The sequence below is a fragment of the Diceros bicornis genome, chromosome 7 (assembly GCF_020826845.1).
Source record: "Diceros bicornis minor isolate mBicDic1 chromosome 7, mDicBic1.mat.cur, whole genome shotgun sequence".
Taxonomy (NCBI): domain Eukaryota; kingdom Metazoa; phylum Chordata; class Mammalia; order Perissodactyla; family Rhinocerotidae; genus Diceros; species Diceros bicornis.
Window position 1 is genome coordinate 6,940,752 of NC_080746.1, and position 15,403 is coordinate 6,956,154.

Sequence of the window (15,403 nt, forward strand, 5' to 3'; positions counted from 1 at the left end):
CGGATCTTGGGGGCAGACCTACACACCGCTCATCAAGCCATGCTGTGGTGGCATCCCATATACAAAATAGAGGAAGATGGGCACAGATGTTAGCTCAGGGCTAATCTTCCTCAGCAAAAAGAGGAAGATTGGCGACGGATGTTAGCTCAGGGCTGATCTTCCTCACCAAAAAAAAAAAGAGAGTGAAAAGGCCACCACAGAATGGGAGAAAAGTTTTGCAAATCATATATCTGATATGAGATTAGTATCTGAAGTATATAAAAAACTCCTACAGCTCAAAGCAGCACAACAAACAACCTAATTCACAAACAGGCAAAGAACTTGAATAGACATTTCTCCAAAGAAGATATACAGACAGCCAATAAGCATATGAAAAGATGTTTATCTATCCATTATTGAAAGTAGTGTATTGAAGTCTCCTACTATTATTGTAAAGCTGTCTATTGGTCTCTTCGATTCTGTCAGTGTTTGCTTTGTATATTTTGGGGCTCTTTTGCTTGGTGTGTATGTTTTTTCCCTAGCTTTATTGAGGTATGATTGACAAAAATTGTATATATTTAAGTTGTACAGTGTGATGTTTTGATATATGTATACATTGTGAATGACTACCCCAATCAAGCTAATTAACGTATCCATCATCTCACATAGTTACCATTACTTTTTTGTGGTGAGAACTGCTGAGATCTACTGTCTTAACAAATTTCAAGTGTACAACTCATTACTATTAGCTATAGTCACCATGCTGTACATTAGGTCACTGGAACTTATTCATCTTACAATGGAAAGTTTAACTCTTTGATCAATATCTTCCCTTTTCCACCACCCCCCAGCTTCTTGTAACCACCATTCTGCTCTCTGAGAATGAGTGAGTTTGCTGAGTTCATCTTGTCTTTTTTTTAATTTTTTTGGTTAAGATACCACATAGATGACATCATGAAGTATTTGTCTTTCTGTGTCTGACTTATTTCACTTAGCATAATGTCTTCTTGGTTCATTCATGTTGTCACAAATTGCAGGATTTCCTTTGTATGGCTGAATAATATTCCATTGTATATGTGTTTTTATTTATCCATTCATATGTCAGTGGACTCTTAGGTTGTTTCCATATTCTGGTTACTGTCAGTAATGCTGCAGTGAACATGAGAGTGCAGGTATCTCTTTGAGATAGTGATTTTATTTCCTTTGGATATATAGCCAGAATCAGTATTGTTAGATCGTATGGTGGTTCTATTTTTAATTTTTTGAGGAACCTCCATACTGTTTTCCATAGTGGCTGTACCAATTTACATTCCCACCAACAGTGCACAAGGGTTTCCTTTTCTCACATCCTCACTGACACTTGTTATCTCTTGTCTTTTTGATGATAGCTGTGCTAACAGGTGTGAGTTGATACTTCATTGTGGTTTTGATTTTCATTTTCCTGGTGATTAAATACATCTTTTCATATATGCGTTGACCATTTGTACATCTCTTTTGGAAAAATGTTTATTTAGGACCTTTGCTCTTTTTTTAACGGGCTTATTTGTGTTTTTGTTAATGAGTTGTATGAGTTTCATATGTATTTTGGATAATAACTTTGTATCAGATACAAGGTTTGCAAATATATTTTCCCATTATGTAGGTTGCCTTTTCATTTTGTTGATTGTTTCCTATGCTGTGCAGAAATGTTTTAGTTTTATGTAGCTGCAGTTTATTTTTGCTTTTGTTACCTGTGCTTTTGGAGTCAAATCCAAAAAATCATTGCCAAGATCAACGTCAAGGAACTTTTTCTCTGTGTTTTCTTCTACATGTTTTATAGTTTCAAGTCTTATGTTTAAGTCTTTAATCCATTTTGAGTTGATTTTTGTGTATGGCGTAACATAAGGGTCCAGGTTTATTCTTTTGCATGTGGATTTCCAGTTTCCTCATCGTTATTGAATAGATTATCATTTCCCAATTATGTATTCTTGGCGCCTTTGTCAAAAATTAGTTGACCATATATGCATGGGTTAATTTCTGGGCTCTTGATTCAGTTCCATTGGTCTAGGTGTCTGAATTTATACCAATACCATACTCTTATTTACAATAGCTTTGTAATACTGTTTGAAATCAGGAAGTCTGATGCCTCTGTCTTTGGTATTGCTACTTGAGATTACTTGAGCTATTCTGGGTCTTTCGTGGTTGCATACGAATTTTAGGATTATTTTTCTATTTCTCTGAACAGTGTCCTTTGAATACTGGTAGGATTGCATTGAATCTATAGATTGCTTTGGGTAAAATGGACATTTTAACGATATTTTTTCCATTTATTTGTGTGTTCTTCAGATTCTTTCATCAGTGTTTTATAGTTTTCAACGTACAGATCTTTCATCTCCTTGGTTAAATGTATTCCTAAGTAATTTATTCTTTTTGATCCCACTGTAAATGAGATTTTTTTTTCTTTTTTTTTTTTTTGAGGAAGATTAGCTCTGAGCTAACATCCAATACCAGTTCTCTTCTTTTTTGCTGAGCAAGATTGGCCCTGGGCTAACATCCGTGCCCATCGTCCTCTACTTTATATGGGACTCCACCACAGCATGGCTGACAAGCAGTGTGTCGGTGTGCGCGCGGGATCTGAACCTGCAAACCCCGGGCTGCCGAAGCAGAGTGCGTGCACTTAGCTGCTGTTGATTTTGTATCTTGCAACTTTCCTGAATTTGTTTATTAGTCCTATCAGTTTTTTGGTGGAGTTTATAGGGTTTTCTAAATATCAGATCATGTCATCTGTAAATAGTGACAATTTTACTTCTTACTTTTTGATTTCAATTCCTTTTATTTCTTTTTCTTGCCTAATTGCTCTGGCTAGGAATTCCAGTACTATTTTGAATAGATCTGGTGAGAGTGGGCATTCTTTTCTTGCTCCTGATCTTAGAAGAAAAGCTTTCAGCGTTTCACCGTTGAGTATGATGTTAGCTGTGGGCTTGTTGTATATGGGCTTAATTATGTTGAGGTACATTCCTTCTGTGCTCAATCTGTTGAGCATCTTTATCATGAAAGGATGCTGAATTTTGTCACATGTTTTTTCTGCATCTGATAAGATGATCATATGATTTTTATCCTTCATTCCATTAAGGTGGTGTATCCCACATTTCTTGATTTGTGTGTGTTGAACCATCCCTTGCATCCCAGGGATAAATCACTCTTGATCATGGTGTATGATCCTTTCACTGTGCTGTTGAATTTGGTTTGCTAGTATTTTGTTGAGAAATTTTACATTTATGTGCATCAGTAATATTGGCCTGTAATTTTCTTTTCTTGTAGTATCCTTATCTGGCTTTTGTATTAGGGTAATGCTGGTTTTGTAAAATGAGTTTGGGAGTGTTCCCTCTTCTTCATTTTTATGGAAGAATTTGAGAAGTACTGGTGTTAATTTGTCTTTCAAGGTTTTGTAAAATTCACCACTGAATTCCATAGGTCCAGACATTTTGTTTCTTGGGAGGTTTTTGATTACTGATTCAATCTCTTTACTTATTACTGGTCTGTTCATATTTTCTATTTCTTCATGATTCAGTCTTGGTAGTTTGCATGTTTCTAAAAATTTATTCATTTCTTCTAGGTTATCCAAATTGTTGACTTATGATTGTTCCTTGTAGTCTCTTATGATCCTTTGATCCTTTGCTTTTCTTTGGTATCAGTTGTAATGTCTCCTTTTTCATTTATAATTTTATTTTAGTCTTCTTTTTTTTTAAGTCTAGCTAAAGGTTTTTAAAATTTGCTTATCTTTTCAAAAAACCAACTCTTAGTTTCATCGATTGTTTCTATTGTTTTTCTAGTCTCTATTTTATTTCTGCTCTGATATTTGTTATTTCTTTCCTTCTGCTAACTTTGGGTTTACTTTGTTCTTTTTTTTCTAGTTCTTAGAGTTGTAAAGCTAGGTTGTTTACTTGAGATTCTTTATTTTTCTTAGTGTAGGCATTTATCGCTATAAACTTCTCTCTTAGAACTGTTTTTGCTGTATCCTGTAACTTTTGGTATGTTGTGTTTCCATTTGGGTTCATTTCTAGATATTTTTTTGATTTCTCTTTTGATTTCTTCTTTGACCTATTGGTAGTTCAGGAGTGTATTGTTTAATTTCCATGTATTTGTGACTTTTCTCATTTTCTTCCTGTTACTGATTTATAGTTTCATATCCTTGCTCGTCAGAAAAGATAGTTGGTTTGATTTCAGTCTTCTTAAATTTCCTAAGCCTTGTTTTGTGACCTAACATATGATCTATCTGGAGAATATTTCAAGTGTGTTTGAGAAGAATGTGTATTCTGCTGCCGGTGGACAGAATGTTCTGTATATGTCTGTTAGGTCCTTTTTGTCTAAAGTATAGTTCAAGCCCAGTGTTTCCTTATTGATTCTTTGCCTGGATGATCTGTCCATTGTTGAGAGTGGGGTATTCGAGTCCCTCACTATTATTGTATTGCTTTTTATTTCTCCTTTCATTTCTGTTAATATTTGCTGTATATATTTGGGTGCTCTGATGTTGGGTTCATAAATATTTACAATTTGTGTATCTTCTTGATGAATTGACTCTTGTGTCTTTATACAATGACCTTGTTTGTCTGTTGTGACAGTTTTTGGCTGAAAGTCTATGTTGTCTAATATAAGTATAGTCACACCTCCAATCTTTTGGTTTCCAGTTGCATGGAATATCTTTCCCTATACCTTCATTTTCAGCCTCTATGTGTCCTTAAAGCTGAAATGAGTCTCTTTTAGGCAGCTTATAGCTGAATCTTGTTTTTTATCCATTTAGCCACTCTGTTTTTTGATTGAGGAATTTAATGTTTACATTTAAAATAATTATTGATAGGTCAGGACTTACTACTGCCATTTTGTTCATTGTTTTGATTTGACTTGTATTTCCTTTGTTATCTTCTTCTTCTGTTGCTTTCTTCCTTGGTGATTTGATGACTATTTGTAGCATTATGCTTTGATTCCTTTCATTTTTTTCTTTTGTTTGTCTACTACAGGTTTTCCTTTTGTGATCACCATGAGGTTTACATAAAATGTTCTTATAGTTATAACATCCTATTTTAAGCTGGTAACAACTTAAGTTTTATTGCATAGAAAACATATATTTCTTTCCTCCCTCTCACATTTTAGGTTATTGATGTTACAGTTAACGTCTTTTTATATTGTGTATCCATTTAAAAATTATTGTAGCTATAGTATGTTTGTCTTTTAACTTTTATAGTAGAATTAAAAATTATTTACACACCACTATTAATATATTAGAGAATTCTGAATTTGACTATATATTTACCTTTATTCGTGAGTTTTATACATTTAAATGTTATTTAGTACCTTAGCTGAAGACCTCCCTTTAGAATTTCTTATAATGCAGGTCTAGTGGTGAACTCTCTCAGCTTTTATTTGTTTAGGGAAGTCTTTATCTCCTCTTCATTTCTGATGGCAGCTTTGCCAGGTATTATATTCTTGTTTGGCCGTGTTTTTCTTTCAATACTTTGAACATATCACCTCGTTCTCTCCTGGCATGCAAAGTTTCTGCTGAGAAGTCTGCTGATGACCACTTACTGGGCTCCCTGGTTACATAATGCTGAAAACTTGCTGGGCTCTGTGATTGGGCAGTGTGGCAGACTGCGCTCTGTAATAATCCCTGGTCATTTGTGGCTACAGGCTGTACTCCCTGATCAGTTGGTGCCACTGACTGGAGTTCGTGTTCACGCGGGTCTGCAGTCTGGGCTCTGTGATTGGGTGAGGCCGAAGGCTGTTCTGTGCATTTGTGTGGGGTCGCAAGCTGGGCTATGTGATGATGGTGGGGGAGGCACAGGTCTTGCATTGCATTCGTGTGGGGTAACTGGCTGGATTCCCCATCTGGGCAGGGCTGCAGGCTGTGGTTAGTCAGGAGTGATCACTGACTGGTTTCCTAGGCTGGCCAGGTCTACAAGCTGTGCCTTGCAGTTGGGCATGGCTGTAGACTGGGCTCCACCATTGGGCAGAGTCACTGACTATGCTCCGTGATTGGCTGGTCTGTTGATTGGGGACCTCAGCCTGGTGAACTGATCACTGTGCCCCCTGGCCTTACGTGGCTGCCATTTTGGTTCTCTGATCCGGTAGAGCTGCTGGCTGGGCTCTCTGGTCAGGCAAGGTTGCTGACAGGGACTTGGTGCCACCTCGAAGATCCATTGACTGATTGCTCTTTGTCCCGTCCCCCTTCTTTGTTACTAGGTGACCCCAGCTGGTCTACTCCTGCCAATTTCCCCAGTGTTCCCTGTGAGGCAAGACAGAGGTGGGCCTCTTCAGGTTTGCCCTTGAACACTGGGAAAGTGGATATCCAGCTTGGGTTCTTTTTTACCCACTTGCGAAACTATAGTCCCAGGGTATGGCTCTCAGCATGATTTTCTGCTGGCTTGGGAGAGGGGCACTGTGGTCAAAGTGAAACCATTCCTCTCACCCTTCTAATGCAACTTTTCTCATTTTTTTTGCTCTAACAATTTGCTTTGGCCTCACTCCCTGGGTTCTGAGATTTTCGCTAAGGCATTCTTGTGTATGGATAGTTGCTAATTCCTATTTTTGTTAAGGGGTCTAGAGTCTGGGTTCTCCTATTCCTCCGTCTTCCTAATATCATTCCTCAAGTGATCTCTTTATGTCAGTCCCTCTCTTTTTCCTTCTGGGATTCCTATAATGCATGTTTTGGTCCTCTTGGTGGTGTCCTACAGGTCCCTTAGGCACTTTCCACTTTTTTATATTTGTTTTTCTTTCTGCTCTTTGGACTGTATACTTTTATTTGCCCTTTCTTTAAGTAAGTGGATTCTTCTTCCTGCCCAAATCTGCTGTTGATCTCTTTCAGTAAAATTTTCATTTTAGCTAGTGATTTGTTATCCCCCAAATTTATGTTTGGTTCCCTTTTTTCCTTTCTTTTCATTGATAGTCTCATTTGTTCATTTGATATTCTCATTTCTCATTGTTTTCCTGCTTTCCTTTAGTTCTTGGTGATTTCTTTGGGCTCTTTGAGTATATTTCATATAGTTCATTTAAAATCTACATCCTGTATCTGGACTTCTCAGAGATAGTTTCTGTGGTTTTATTTATTTTTTCTTGTGAATGATCCACGCTGTCCTGTTTTTTGGTATATCTTGTGGTTTTTTTCTTGCATACTGAACATTTGAATATTATAATGTGGTAACTCTGGAAATCAGATTCCACCTCTTTCCAGAGGCTTGCTGCTTTTGTTTGTGAAGGCTGCAGGTGTCTCTTTGTTTAGTGACTTTTCCAGACTGTTTTTGCAGAGAATGTATTTCGTGTCATGGGTACTCACTGAAATCTCTCTCCTTTTAGCTTGTGTTCAGGTAATGTTGTGTCAGGGAATTCCTTGAATGCCAGGATGTAAAAATAAACAAAAAACCAGTTCCTCCAGTCTTTGCTGACTTCCCTTGTCTTGGGGCCCTCATTCAGCACTTAGCCAGGCTGTTGACAGTTTTGTGTTAGCGTAAAGATTAGATAGAGGTGAAAGCTTAGATCTTCTTATGTCTTTTGTGTGCATGTGTCCTACCCTGCACATGTTCATGGGTTTCTAAATGCCCCAGTATACCCAGGCACTTTTGAATGCTTTAATTCCTGAAGAACCTCTCCCTTCAGCTTTCCCCCCTGGGCTTTAAGCTGTCCATTTTATATCTTAAGTAAATCTTTTGCTCTAGATGGCTGCAGGTTTTTTGTTCACTTTACAGTATTTTTGAGCAATGCTGCTGCTTTTTGTCCTTGAATGAGTTCCAAGTTTGGTGAAATATAGGTGTGTGCCTTGTGGCAGTCCTTCAGGTAGCCACCAGGTAGATTAGAACAGACAGACACATTAGTTTGTTAATAACGTCTTTCCTCCTTCTGGACCCAGGGACCAGAGTCCCACATTTGGGAACTAGGGTTGCCGTTTTCAAGAGTGCTGCTGGATTGGGGAGGGGTCGGAGCAAGGGCAAGTAAAAATGCCACAAGGCTTTCCTATAATTTTTAAATCGGCTTTTTCTTGATTTGGTGTTCTCATGGTTGTTGTAAACCTTCTACTGTTTTTTGGAGTAGTGAGAAAGCTGCTTCTGAGAGTTTTTGCTTGTTTTTTCATGTTGCTGTGAAGGGATTGGAGTTTGGAGCTGCCTTCTCTACCATTTTGTCGACCCCTTTTGACCATCGTCCTTTGCTTTATTCTCCCCATCTCCTTGCTTTAGTTTGGTAGTTCGCACTCCCCCCCCCCCCCCCCCCCCCGGCCCCGGTTCTGCTTAGGAAGGTTGCTTTGACTTCCAGTCCTCACTTCTCTTGCAGTTATTGACATTTAGCAGGTTTATCCCCTCCGTGTGGTTTGGAAGGTATATGTGGTTTTTCTATTCTTGTAGTGGCTACCATTAAAATTTTAACTTGAATACCTAATTTTCAGTCTCAAGTTTATCAATATCTCTGCTCCTTCTCTCCAGCAGTACCAGTATGAGAATGTTGTAATTGTGATCACTCTTTCCTGTCCTCTATGCTAGTGTTGTCCAGGATTATAGTTCTTTCCTTTTATCTCCTGTAATTAATCATTATTTTTGTTATATAGTTAAAATTTGTTTAGATGCAATACTTATTTGCTGAATTCTTTGCTCAGTATTTCTACTTTACATCTTCGTTCTTTCTCCTGGAACCTTTTTTTTTTTCTTTCTTAGGTACATATTTTAGAAATCATTTTAGTGAGGATTTGTTGGTGGAGACTTAAGTTTTTATTCATCAGAAAATGTTTTTTTTTTGGTCTTATTTTTGTCTTATTTAATTATGAATAAAATCTGGGTTAATTTATTTTCTTTTCTCAGAACTATTAAAGTATTCTCCAACTTGTGCTGTCTATTACTTTTGATAACTTAGGTATTTTTTGTTTACTTAAATATTTACCCCTTTGGGTGTTGTTTATTCCTTCCTGTAGTTCTGGTTTCTGTCTGGTACCATTTCCATTCAACTTGAAGAAGTTGTTTTAGCTTTTCTTGTTTCACTGGTCTGTTGAAGACAAATTCTCTCAGCTTTTGTCATTTGTAAATGTGTTTATGTTCCTTAAATTCATAAAGGTTAGTTTCATGGGATATAGAATTGACAGTCTTTTCTTTCAGTACTTTAAAGATGTTTCTCTTTTTCTGTCATCTCTTGTTTCTAGTGAGAATTCAGCTGTCATGTATATTTTTTTCCCCTTTTTGTGATATGTTTTTTATTTGCCTGCTTTAAAGATTTTTGTCTTTATTTTTGTTGTTCAAATGTGTGATTATGATGTGCCTAGTAGTGATTTTGAAAATTTATTCTATTTGGGGTTTGATGAGTTTCTTGAATTTGTTAGTTGATATCTCACCAATTTTAGAAAGTTCTCATCTGATGTCCTCAAATATTTTCTGCCCCATTTCCTCTCATTTCTTTCTGGTACTCCAGTTGTACATGTAGTAGTCTATTTGGTATTCTCTCAGAGATGTCAAATGTACTGTTATTTTTGGTCATTCTTTTTTTTGCTCTTTTTGTTTCAGCTTGGGTAGTTTCTATTGACCTATTTTCTAGTTCACTGGACATTTCATGTACTGTGCCCAGTTTGTTGTTAATATCTGATATCATAGTTTTTATTTCTAGCATTTTATTTTGAATATTTTTATAGTTTCAGTCTCTGTTGGGATTTCCCATGCATTTTTACATATACGTTTTCAACTAGCTATCATAATTAATTTACATTCTTTTTATTATTTGAATATTTGGGCAATTTCTGTGTCTGATTTTTTTTATTGTTTCCTCTCTTGACCATGGATTGCAATTTCTTCTATGTGTGTTTTGTAATTTTTTAATGCCAAATATGTTATACAAAAGACAGTAGTGACTAAACTAAATGATATTTATCTCCAGCATGAGCTTATCCCTTCTTCCAGTCTGTTGAATTATGTTAGCTTATGTTAGTCATGTTTGATTAGGGGGTTGAGTTAAGCTGATCTGTAGCTAATATATATCTGGCCTTTGTGGCAGCTTTAGTTTATCATTACTTTGAAGTATTTTTAGTGTAAGTTCAGGAGTTTTTTTTTCAGCAGGGAAAATTGAAAATTGGTAAGATGTTTGAAGATCTCTTTGTGCTTTAATGCCTAGCCACTCATTTTCTAAACTGAGGAGAGCATGCGATCTTTCTTTATCTCTCTCCTTACCACCTGGTTGCCAGTTCTGTTTGTTCTCCAGTTTTCTGTGTCAAAGGAGACCTCTGTTCCATCTCCTCTACTCCAGATCTTGGTGTGTAGCTGACATATACTCTGTGAACCCCTGGGTGGCCTCTGTGGGGTTTCTCTCAGCTTTTCTGTGCCACCTCCAGCCTTCAGTTGTTCAGTGTCCTGAGTGCCTCGGATCTCTTTCAGTTCTCCTGCCCTCTCTTAGCTTTCTTGTCCTGTGTCCCATCTCCAGCAATTAGCTGCCTTGTGCTTGGGGAGACCCCAGACACTTCCTGGGTTCATCTCTTTCAGTTCTGCTGCTCTTCCCCAGCATTTGGGGAAGTACTGACCCCAAACACTTGGGGAATACTTGAGGGAATCAGTTGAGGGGTGAGTGTTGACTGTCTGCTATAAGGTGCTCCTTGGAATTTTAGTTTATCCCTCTAGTCCACATACAGTCATTCAGGATTTGGCTGGTGTCTCCTTACCCTGTCTAAGGCAGATTCTTTACCCTCCTGCATCTTTGTCAGGCATCCAAGCACATCCCTGAGTCTCTTCTGCCTCACGAAAGTCTTATCACTTTTTGCAACCTAGTTTATTATGTTTCTTTTCACCCTTAATTCTTTCACTTTTTAAAAAATCTATGATTTTGTAGTTAATCTGGCTTATTTTGGATAGTGTGAGAATGATTGTTATTCTGTGAACTTCTACTTAATACCAGGAGGGTTGTTTTTTTTTTTTTTTTAAATATTTCCAGTGACACTGGTTTCAAAAGTGGAGTATATATCTTCCTCAACCTTATATTTTTTATAATATTAACTATAATGGTAGGTAACATTTATTAATTACTTACTGAGTGCCAGAAACCTTGATGAACACTTTAAATACATTATCTCATTTAATACTCACAAACTTGAGAATAGGTATTATTATATCATCCCCATTTTCCAGAAGAGAAATTAAGTAGGTAGGTCAATATTACACAGCCAGTTTGTGACACTTTTGAACTCAAGATTGTCTGTCTCTGGAGCAGAGTTAGCAAATTCACATTCCTAGATGAGGCAGATATGTAATATAAATGAGTGACATGAGTAGGGTATAAAAAAATAACAAAGCAGCATGATGAATGATATTTAACATTCAGCCTAGATACTGGTGAAAAAATAAAGAGTAATCAGTTCTGTGGCAAAGTCTCTTGGAGAATACATGCCTCGTCAAAGAGTGTCGGTCACTTCTCAGGTTCAGCCAGTTGTTGCCCATGTGAAAATGTGAGTCCAATATGTCAGATTTTCTGATTGTTCAATAGAAGGCAAAAATCTATATTTTTCATATGAAACCACTCAGTTTCTAAATGTCAGCTACTGGTTCAATTAAAAATAAAATAAAATTCAGTGTGGAAGCCTACATGGTGAGTCTGAAATAAAACATGTGTGTAGGCCCAACCTGTCTTCTGGGCAGCCAGGTAATAGAGCCTGAGCTCTTTTAAACCACCTGGTCACACTGTCTCTCAGTGCCCACCTTACTGTGCTATATAAATTAAGGGAGTGATGACCTGCTCTAGCATGAATGTATTTTATTTACTGCTGTAATGCAGTTGTGCTAGTTTAGCTGTAAGCTACAAAGACAATTCTTATAAGCATATATTTTTTTTAAATTCGGAGTCCTTTATCTTCCTTAAGCAATAGAGTTCTATTATAAGGTATATCTTACATTAAGTTGATATGAAGGTCCAAGTATTGCTGAATGCTTATTGTTCATTAATCATGACTTTCTCTCCTTCTGTTTTGCCCTTTCTTCTTTGATATAGCTTTCACTGTCAGAAGAACAGAATGAAGTAATGAAAAATGGCTGTGAATCTAAAGAGCTGGTCTACCTCGTGCACATTGCTTGTCAGGTAATTTTGTGGATGTGTTCTTCATTTCACATAAAATTTAATAAAAATTACTGTAAGTGATTATTAAATTCCTTTCTGTAATGCATTTCTCACATTGCCTAATAGAATCCATGGAAAGATACTTGTACAATATTGAAATGGAATTGGACTGTGAATGACTATTGTTAAGAAAATAAATGGTATCCTTTAAAAAAGAGAAGTAAATGTGTTCATAAAGTACTATATGGAATGCACAGTTGAGTGTTGCAACTTGCATGTTTTTCTCTCTGCATTTTGAGAAAATTTTTGAGGCTTTTAGATATTTTTGAATGAATAAAAGTGACTATGGTAACACATACATGTTTCGTTTTATTCTTTCTCCCGGTCATACTGGCGTTTCTGCCTGTCCTCAGAGTTGAAACAATCAGTTTAATAGAATCAGTTTTATAGACATAGACATTTAATTTATAAATTTAAATGAAAATTCTTGTAAGAGTAAAGGAAATGTATCATTCATTGACAATAAGATTAAACGAGTCAACTACTTGTCACATATTACAATAAAAGAGCAGAGTAAGTTCTCTCTCAGATGCTTGCTTTTCTAACCAAGACAGTAATTTCCACTGTGGTATAACAATAGGATGTGTATATGTTTTAGAAGTGTGCTATTTCTTTGTTTTTTTTTTTTCTTTGAGGAAGATTAGCCCTGAGCTAACATCTGTTGCCAGTCCTCCTCTTTTTTTTGCTGGGGAAGCTTGGCCCTGGGCTAACATCCTTGCCCATCTTCCTCTACTTTATATGGGATGCCACCACAACATGGCTTGATGAGCAGTACGTAGGTCGGCGCCCAGGATCCAAATCTGTGAGCCCTGGGCTGCTGAAGCGGAGCGTGCAAGCTTAACCACTATGCCACTGGGCTGGCCCCAGAAGTATGCTGTTTCTTGACTCTTAGTATTAGAACTTTTTTGAGGGTAATTACTGTGACTTGCTCTTAATGAAATTTAAAATATGTCATTTGTAGCATTGATTATTTCCTCTATCAAGTAAGCAGTTGGTATAGTTTCTATATTTATTCTGTGTTCATTGAGCCTTCTGCCTACTTTTGAATTAGTCATTGTCAAGTAGGTGTTTTCAAGGAAAGCTTTCTTATGTACCAAGTTTTTAGTTTTCTTTGGGAGAGTGTAAGATAAGGGCATTTATGTTTTTTCCCTAAAAGTATTATTCATGCATCTGAAGTTAAGCATTAGACTTTTCCAGCTTATTTAATTTTTATCTCATGTGGGAAATACTTATGTTCTTTGTCTTGGTGACCATAAGGAAAACCTTTAAAATTGAGTGCTTTTATTTATAGGTATCACAATATGAGATTGGAGATTGAATTTAGCTCGTATACAAATAAGATGTCCAAAGTTACATGTTGTTTATACATGTTTCATTGTATGTCATCTTGGTTCCTTTGAGGAAATAGGCAGCTCTGAATCACTAAGTTTCATGTCATAATTTAGAAAATGCTTCTAGTTGGTGAGTTAATTTTTAAGTGAAAACATCAAGTGCTTTTATGATGAACTGTTAGTAATAGAATATAATATAAATGAATATAAAACATATCTTCTTTATCTAAAGAAGATGTGGTATGTGGTATGTATACACAATGGAATATTACTCAGCCATAAAAAAAGACAAAATCGTCCCATTTGCAACAACATGGATGGACCTGGAGGGTATTATGTTAAGCAAAATAAGCCAGACAGAGAAAGACAAACACCATATGATTTTGTTCATATGTGGAAGATAAACTAACACATGGACAGAGAGAACAGTTTGATGGGTACCAGGGGAAGGGGTGGGGTGCAAGCACAAGACGTGAAGGGGCGCATGTATATGGTGCCTGACAAACAATAATGTACAACTGGAATCTCACAATGTTATAAACTATTATGACATCAATAAAAAAAAATCTTCTTTATCTAGAGTACATGGTTGGCATGTCAGTAATGTATTTATTAATCCCTCTACAACCTAACACCTTTTAGCATCTTTTCATCTCACCGTTAATTTCCATATGTTCTAACAATGCAAGTATTTTTATTCTCATGAGCAAAACACAATGTCAAAAATACCTGATGCTTTTTTTGAAATGATTTTCAAAAGGTAAGCATGGTATTTTGATACCATACTTTAGAATGTATCATTGTTATTTGATTATATGCTTCTATGAAATAGTGACCCAGACAGGCTATTTTTTGGTTGTAAATATCTTGTCAAACTTCTTTAAAAATTTCAGATTATTTGGTATATTATTTATTACATCAAAGTAGCTATTTATTACATTGTAATAATGCCATCACACTTCTTCTGTGCCTCACTGTAAGTAATCATTGATGCATTCCCATGGCTTACTTTCTGTATTCTTGCTCTATATGTCAGCCATAAACCATATTAAACTAGAATCATATTTTTTTATAACTATAATCAAAGCCTCTGATTTTGCAGATGAGGAAATTGAGGACCAAATTACTGAAGTAGCTATATGAAACCTTAGCAGGGGCTACTAAGATCTTTAGTTTCTCGATTGCTAGCTTTTCCTGCATCTCCTTGGAATTTGCAGTCTAGAATGGATTTGAGAGATTGCTTAGTCTTCAGATAAAATCACCATTACACATTGATGTAATCTATCCATTTCGAAAGCTATTTATTCACGTATTTCATATCTTTGCCAATTTCTAATTTTTAATGTTCTCTTGAAATTTTTTTTATTTAACCAAAATTCTTGGTTCTTCATCTTCTCCTGCTCTCTTCTCTTGTTCTTTTATCTTGGAACGTGGCCAGTTAAATAACTGTGATTTTTTTTTTTTCCTTTCTGTAAGTTAAGTGATACTGATTCCTTTAGGTCCTATCTTTGAACTTTTTAATTGTGTCTTTGCCTCTGCCCTTCAAAGGTTTTATTTCTTTTAAATTGTGAACCCAAAAGTGTAAATAATGTCTTCTATACTGAATACATTCAAATTCAGTAGGCATTTTTTGGTCACTGATGTATCTAGTACACAGATGTTATGACATGCGGTACATCATTTGATTCTTAAAACAACTCTATGACGCAAATAGTCCGGTTTCCATTTTACAGGTGATGAATATAAGACTCAAGAATGTTCATAACTTCCCCAAGATGGTAAAATTAAAGAGAAAGACCAGGATTTGAACCTCAGTCTAGTGTTTTTTCTGTTCTTTCACCATTTTCTAATATAATTTATGCTTGGTTGGCTACTCTGAAATCTGCAAGCATATCCCAAATGTTAATAGAGAATTGTAGAAATGCACAGAAACTGACAATCTAGTTTCTTTGCATGACTTCAGTGGACAGGGCCTAGATAGCATTCCTTCATATCTA

General features: G+C 36.2%; 1 protein-coding gene across 3 annotated transcripts in view; it reads left to right on the plus strand.

Moving 5' to 3' along the window:
* Positions 1 to 15,403, plus strand: part of ARHGAP32 (Rho GTPase activating protein 32) — a 321,714-nt gene that overhangs the window by 192,557 nt on the left and 113,754 nt on the right. For all 3 annotated transcript variants that reach the window (XM_058544821.1, XM_058544819.1, XM_058544820.1), the window contains one exon: positions 11,950 to 12,036. In XM_058544821.1, coding sequence (XP_058400804.1) covers positions 11,950 to 12,036 — 87 coding nt within the window. The remainder of the gene's footprint in view (positions 1 to 11,949; positions 12,037 to 15,403) is intronic.